Genomic DNA, 7,527 nt, shown 5'->3' on the forward strand with positions numbered 1-7,527 from the left:
GGTAGGGTGGGGAGCAGGGTGGGGAGAGGGTATAGGGGGCTTTGGGGATAGCATTTGAAATGTAAATGAAGAAAATATCTAATAAAAAATGCTTTAAATAGCATAAACTGGCAAACAACAGATTGAGAAAACATCATTACTAATCATAGATCCAATAGAGGGCTAATATGCAATATATACAAAAACTCAAAAAGTTAGACTCCAGAGAACCAAATAACCTTATTTAAAAATGGGGAACATGGGGCCTGGCAAACACAGAAGTGGATGCTCACAGTCAGCTATTGGATGGATCACAGGGCCCCCGATGGAGGAGCTAGAGAGATTACCCAAGGAGCTGAGGGAATCTGCAACCCTATAGGTGGAACAACAATATGAACTAACCAGTGCCCCCTGGATCTCGTGTCTCTAGCTGCATATGTATCAAAGGATGGCCTGGTCGGCCATCAGTGGAAAGGGAGGCCCATTGGTCGTGCAGACTTTATATGCCTCAGTGCAGGGGAACACCAGGGCCGGGAAGTGGGAGTGGGTAGGGAAGGTGTGGGGGACATTTGGGATAGCACTACAGATGTGAATGAAGAAAGTACCTAATTTAAAAAAAAAATGGGGAACAGAGCTAAATAGAGAATACTCAACTGAGGAATGTGGAAGGGCTCAGAAACACCTAAAGAACTGATCAACATCCTTAGTCATCAGGGAAATATAAATCAAAATGACCTTGAGATTCCACCTCACACCAGTCAGAATGGCTAAGATCAAAAACTCAGGTGACAGTAGTGCTGGTGAGTATGTGGAGAAAGAGGGACACTGCTCCATTGCTGGTGGGATTACAAGCTGGAACAACCACTCTGAAAATCAGTCTGGTGGTTTTTCAGAAAATTGGACATAGTACCACCTGAGGACCCAGCTATACCACTCCTGGGCATATATCCAGAAGATGCTCCAACATGTAATAAGGACACATGCTCCACAGCCCAGATGTCCCTCAATAGAGAAATGGATACAGAAAATGTGGTATATTTACACAATGGATTATATTCTCAATCGCTCTTAACTATAGAATTAATGTGTTTCTCATAGTAAACTATATAATCAACTATCATATTCACATGGTCAAATTTTAAAGTTTCTTTTGTCTTTTAAATGAAAAGTTAAAATATTTCTCATGCTGCCAACTATATATTTATGATATATATGTTATATATGTACATACATACTTATATGTTATATATGTGTGTGTGTATGTGTATAGACCGAATGTGTGTGTGTGTATATATATATATATATTCGGTCTCTTAGATAGAAGAAAATATCCCCTGTTGCTCCTTCTGATCCACAAACGGTTTTTGTCTTCCTTAATCTCATCTTAAAGAGTGTTAATGCTGTTAACAGATTAATCTATTTGTAAACTTATAAGCTCCAGTTTAACCACTCAGTTCCACCTCTCATGGACCACACAGACTCCATCTAGATAAGTACACCTGCCAATCAATAGCCTAAGTTCCTACCTGTTAACTATTCCAGGGGCTGGGATTCCTCTCCTGTTACCTGATGTCTTAGTCAGATTTTCTATCCCTGCACAAACATCATGACCAAGAAGCAAGTAGGGAAGGAAAGGGTTTATTCAGTTTAAACTTTCCACATTGCTGTTGATCACCAAAGGATGTCAGGACTGGAACTCAGGCAGGTCAGGAAGCAGGAGCTGATGAGGAGGCCATGGAGGGATGTTCTTTACTGGATTACTCAACCTGCTCTCTTATAGAAGCCAAGACTACCAGCCCAGGGATGGTCTCACCCACAAGGGGCCTTTCCCCCTTGATCACTAATTGAGAAAATGCTTTACAGCTGGGTCTCATGGAGGCACTTCCTCAACTGAAGCTCCTTTTTCTGTGATAACTCCAGCTGTGTCAAGTTGACACAAAACTAGCCAGTACACCTGGGATTGGGACTCCTCTCACCCAAACCACCAATACCTAAGGGTTTTGAATGTATACCTGAGAACTTTTTCTCCAAAAAGCACTTGACTTTATTCTCTTCCTCAAATACACATAAGTGTTCCAGCACCTTGCTATATCCAGGTGTTTACTCAAAATCTACATCCAGGACAGCTCCAGAGAAGCAACCCACAGATGTGTCAGAGCCTGCTCTCACAGACACGGATGCTTCTACTAGACCTGCTCCTTCCTACCAACAGATGGTACCACAGATCCTGGACAGCAAGGAAACAAAAGGCTCTCCTAAGACTAGACCAACACCCCATCCCCATTTTCTTAGTTTTTCCAAACATGTGGCCCCAAAGTCAGCAGGAAGCAACTAAAGATCACAATGACACTATTCCTGATTCACCATTGCCTCTTTCTAGTTTCTCCTTTTTACAATTAAACCAAAATGGAGACATGTTAGCATTTCTTTAGAGCTCCAGCCAACAGTTACTGGGCAACAACCAGGTAGGCCTGGCTTGCTATAAATGGGGCTGTTTGACCCCCCTCCTCGCTCTCTCTGTCCCTTCTGTCTGATTCTTTTCTGTCCTTAACTCATTTTCCCTCTTTCCCCTTCTGCCTTCCCTCTCCCTCTCCACTTTTTGCTGACCTCCCTCTTGTCCCCTCTCTCCCGTTTTCCATTTCTCCCTCTCCAGCTTTCTCTGGGTCTACTCCTTTCTCAACTCTGCTTCACAGGACCTACATAAACTCTATTCTGCACTATACACATTGTATGTCTCCTACCTCAGGGGAATGGATGCCTCAGTATGGGCCTGCCCACTGAGGCACACCTCCCACCTCACTATACTTTGCTCTACAAAACATATCCTAGTCTTTTTAAGAACACAACACAGTCTACTTCTTTCTCTGTCTACCGTGGACTGTTCTAGGAATCTCTGGCCATTCTCTCATATGTATAATAAAAAGCCTTTATTATGTCATTAAGCAGTAATGTCGACAGTTTCTTTGCTGTACCCACAACAAATAGCATGAAAAAAAGATGAAAACATTTCCAGAAAAATCAGGAACAAGACAAGTATATCCACACTTTCTTCTCCCAGTCAATATGCTATTGTTATAGCTAGAACAATAACACAAGAGAAACAAACAAAAGGGAAGCCAATAGGAAAGAGAAGCCAGAGTTTCTCCATTTGCAGACACTATGCACCTCTACTTTGAGACCCTATGACTCCTCTGGAAAACTCTGAGAGCTGATAAACTCCCAGCAAATTGGCAGGCAACAGAAATAACATGGAAAAAAAATCAGTGCCCTTCCCATGCAGCACTAAACAAAGTGAAGAAGGATCAAGGAAGCCTTCCCATTCACAGCAGCCTGGAACACCACCCTGAAGTGACCTGTGGGCATGGTATACTCTTTTGATTACAGCAGGCACAAGTTAGCAGATATCAGAATTCGAGGCCAGCCTGGTCTACGGAGCAAGTTTCCCTCAAGGCTCTTACAAAGTGAAACCCTGTTCTAAACCAGAAAAACAACAAACAAACCATGATGGTTCAGCAGTACAGAGCAATTAATGCTCTTGCAGATGACCCTAGTTGGGTTTTCAAAGCCTACACATTAATTATCTCACAGCCTCTGGCCTCTGCCAGCCAGCACCAACCATAAACTAACACAGGCACACACATATATATAACCAAAGCTATATCTCACAAAAAGAATACCTAGGAGTAAACCCGACCTTGTATGAGAACAAACTCTATGATGAAAACTTTGAAACACTGGCAGGCCCTGCACAGATGGCTTAGCAGAGGACCTGAGTTCAGTGCCCACAACCCCAGTGCCAACAGCTTACAATCATCTGCAATTACAGTTTTTAAGGGACCTGGCACCCTCTAGTGACCTCTAAAGGCAGTAGAGATGAACTACACATACATATATGCACAAAAAACACTCATACATACAAAATAGTTCATTCTAAAAATAGGGGAGGGGAAAAAAAGTAGGAAGAGGGAAAAATCAGGTGTGGTGTTGCAATGGTTTGACTCAAGCACATGGGAAGCCAAGGTAGGTGGATCTGTATGGGGACTTCTGGGACAGTTAGGTCTGTTCAGGGGAATCCTGTCTTATCATCAGCAACAACAAAAACATGAAATTAGAATTCATATGAGGGTATCTTTTGCTACTTGTCAGCCAGACTCACCTCGTGAATATCCCAGGTAGAAATCCTGTTCATGGAAGTCACCATACAGACAGCAGACTTCCCTTGTCCATTTCTCTTTAAGCCATGTTTTGAGATATAATATGCATAAGCCCGAAATTCTGCAAGGAAACCCCAACAATATGTGGACACAAAACAGTTGAGGGACAACTCTAACTGAAGGAGGTATGTTTTACTTCCCTCTGCCATGAAGAAGGCTTAGATAACAGCTGTGGAAAGGATGAAGAGAGAGGCAGCCAAGCACACTGCAGGCTGGTCATTGGTTCAGATACATTCATTCTTTAGGCTGTTTCTATAGATACAAAATGGGTACTGGGGCCTGGGCTTTAACTCCTGGGCAGAGTGCTCAGTTCTGTTCCTGGAGGCCTATAAACCATAAACTGGTACTCATTTGGAGGCAGAAGGATCCAAAGTTCAAGGTCATTGGTTTTCATTACATGAAGGGTTTGAGATCAGCATGTGGTACATGAGATCCAGTCAGAGAGAGAGAGAGAGAGAGAGAGAGAGAGAGAGAGAGAAAGAGAGAGAGGAAAAATCAGGAATAGAGATGTACAAGTCTCATGTAGGCAAGTGGCAGAACTTGAATTTGAGGCCAGCCTAGGCTACAGATCAAGTTCCAGGCTTGCCACATCTATGTGGTTAGACCTTATTTCAAAAAAAACACAAAAGATAAAATTCATGCCTTCAGGAGAATGGATCCATAAAATTGTCTTCTGACACACAAACACTGTGCCATGTATACACCTCACATACACAGACATTAAAAATAATAAATGTAAAAAATTTCAAAGCATCTCTCCATCAGAAAACTGTTCTGAGGAAGTTTTTTGAAAAAGTTAAATACTAAAGACTATTTGGTAATTTCCCCAGTAAATTCTCTCTAAAATCTGGGAAGGGTATGAAGCCTTCAGGTAAAGGGGACAATAGATTTGGTTTTAAGATGTTGAGCAACCACTCAGCATTTCACAGATTGGTTCTGTGACTAGACTAGCACAGCAGCCCCATCCTATTAAACTACACTTCCCTTCCTCTTATCAAATGAGAATGCAGGACTGCACACACTGGGTAAAACCAAGGGGGTATCTCTTCTAGAGTATCCAAGCTTATACCAAACTCCACAGGAATTTCCTTGTAAGTGAAATCTTCTGGCTTTGCCCGGGTCTTGGCATGTTCTTGCCAGGTTCGGTAAACGAAGAACTGCTTCCATGTCTCTTTGCCGTGGAGCTGTAGGGTATCCATGTCACAATAGTACCATCTCTTCTGACACAACTTCCTGCAATGCACAATTGCATTCCCATCAGGCTGACCCCAGTCATCTCACCTTAGAGCCATGGTTACAGTGTGCAAACTTTTATTCACTAACCATCCTCAAGCAGCAGAGGTGCAGGCCCAGAATCAGAAGGCCTCTTCTTCCCTCTCAGCCCCATCTTGTCCCCTCTTCCCATCCCACCCTGCCCGTCTCCTTACCTCCACAGGACATCACTGCTTGCAAGTGCATTCCAGTTCTATGGGAGAGAAAAGAATCCTTAAACCAACAACTCCCTCCCTCTCCTAGTCTCAATTTGTTCTGGGCTGGGCTGGGCCTACACAGGTTAATCAAACAGTCCTAGCTCTCCTGGCCCAGCCAGCCTGGGTAGACCTACCCCAGAAAACACAAGTCACCTTGTGAGGGCTCAGAGGAAGGAGGGCCAGGCTCAAAGGTCTGAGAAGGAATATCAAGGATGTCACATATTAGCAACACATCTGCAGAGGGCAGCCTGTTCCATTCACTTAGCAGAATTTTGTTATCACTGTTATTGTTCTGAGATAGGTTGTCTAGTCGCCTTGACCGTTTTTAAATTCTTGTGGTTGAGTTTGACCCAAACTCCTGATCATCTTGCTTCCACCTCAAAAGTGCTTTAATTACCGACCTGTGTTACCACTCCTACCTCAACGAACCATATTTGAGGTCTTCAGAGTGGATAATACCAATCCATGAACCTTATATACCCGTTTGCTATTCTGAAGAATGGAGGTCCTGTTGGTCAAGAGAAGCAGCTTAGTCCCTGAGACACTAATGTGTCAGAGCTTAGTAGACAGGTCTGAATAAGGTAATTTTAAGGAAGGAAGGAAGGAAGGAAGGAAGGAAGGAAGGAAGGAAGGAAGGAAGGAAGGAAGGAAGGAAGGAAGGCAGGCTATGTGAGTGTGATGCTGTGGTAGCCAAGACTCCAAGACTGAGTGGGAAAGGTCAAAGGGCATCATGTAGGATGCACCAAATGGAGGAGTTCAGCCAAGGAGCTTTTACCTTGTTCACTTGGGCAACCTGTAGCAAACTGTAGGCATCCAGATAGGAGAAGATTTCCATCATCGGCAAACTAGGCAAATGGGTCTGCATCTTCAGTGGCCTAAGTCCACACTGACTCTCCTTTCTCCTCCCCAGCTTGCTCTAATTTTAAAGACTCGGCCAAAGATTTCACAGGATTGCCAACCACAGCTCATCAGGATTTGACTGGAGCAAGCTGCAGCTGTGTAGACTCTCAGCCTGACTCCCAGCCCCCACTCACTGCAGCCAGAAACACTCAGCTGAGAGTGCTCACACCTTAACTCACTCCACAGTGATTTTCATTGCATAGATGAGCTCAACAACCCCTTCCTGGCACTGTGGAGACCAAAAGCACATGATCTGGGGCGGCCTGATTGATGATGTACTTGTCAGATCTTTCTAGAAAATCCCAAGTAACACACCAAGTTTCAACAGGTTCAATTGCTTATGTGAAGTCCGTTAGGTTACTACAAATTCCTGGTGTAGAGACTCTGGTTTCCATGTTCATGTCTACCTTGAGACCTGAGTTAGATCAGCAGGACCCACCTCTCTGTGCCTGCACAGCCGCTGAGATCATGTGCTTGTGTACTTAGCTTTCTAGGAGAAAGTGGCGGTCAAAGAGGACACCTGATGTTTCCTGCTGCTCTCTGCACATACACAGGCATAGGCACTCCTGCATATACTTTTACATGTACGACACATGAATTCCAGACCAGTCTAGGGTAAAGAATGGGACTTTGTTTCAAAAAGGAGTAAAAGGATCATGCTGCTTTTATTCATGCTGAATATATTAATAACTAGAAATCAGAACTTATTTTCATTCTAAAATTACCTTCTCCTGTGCATCCACAGGAAGAGCTTATGTCCTGGACCCTGGAAACTGTGATCCTTTGTCCTTTAAGACAACAACTCAATGAACCCAACACTATGATAGAGTGCACACACACATACAGCATGGACACATGCATGTATACATACTTTCACATACACACATACAAAATTGATATATATGTATATATACACACAACCACAGTTTTTCAGCTCAGGTCTCTTCTGATTCCGATTGAAAACG

General features: G+C 43.5%; 1 protein-coding gene across 2 annotated transcripts in view; it reads right to left on the minus strand.

Moving 5' to 3' along the window:
• Fbxw26 (F-box and WD-40 domain protein 26) overlaps nucleotides 1-6,561 on the minus strand; it is a 28,524-nt gene extending 21,963 nt beyond the window's left edge. The window contains exons 1-4 of one of the 2 annotated variants that reach the window (NM_198674.2): nucleotides 6,438-6,561; nucleotides 5,621-5,658; nucleotides 5,263-5,426; nucleotides 4,136-4,254 (exon numbers count right to left, since the gene is read on the minus strand). In NM_198674.2, coding sequence (NP_941076.1) covers nucleotides 4,136-4,254; nucleotides 5,263-5,426; nucleotides 5,621-5,658; nucleotides 6,438-6,527 — 411 coding nt within the window. In that variant the 5' untranslated portion in view covers nucleotides 6,528-6,561. Of the gene's footprint in view, nucleotides 1-4,135; nucleotides 4,975-5,262; nucleotides 5,427-5,620; nucleotides 5,659-6,437 lie in introns of those variants that run through there. The other variant, XM_017313449.1, reaches the window with a different exon arrangement.
• Between the last annotated feature and the right edge of the window lie 966 nt (nucleotides 6,562-7,527).

This window comes from Mus musculus, chromosome 9 (assembly GCF_000001635.26).
Source record: "Mus musculus strain C57BL/6J chromosome 9, GRCm38.p6 C57BL/6J".
NCBI classification, from domain to species: domain Eukaryota; kingdom Metazoa; phylum Chordata; class Mammalia; order Rodentia; family Muridae; genus Mus; species Mus musculus.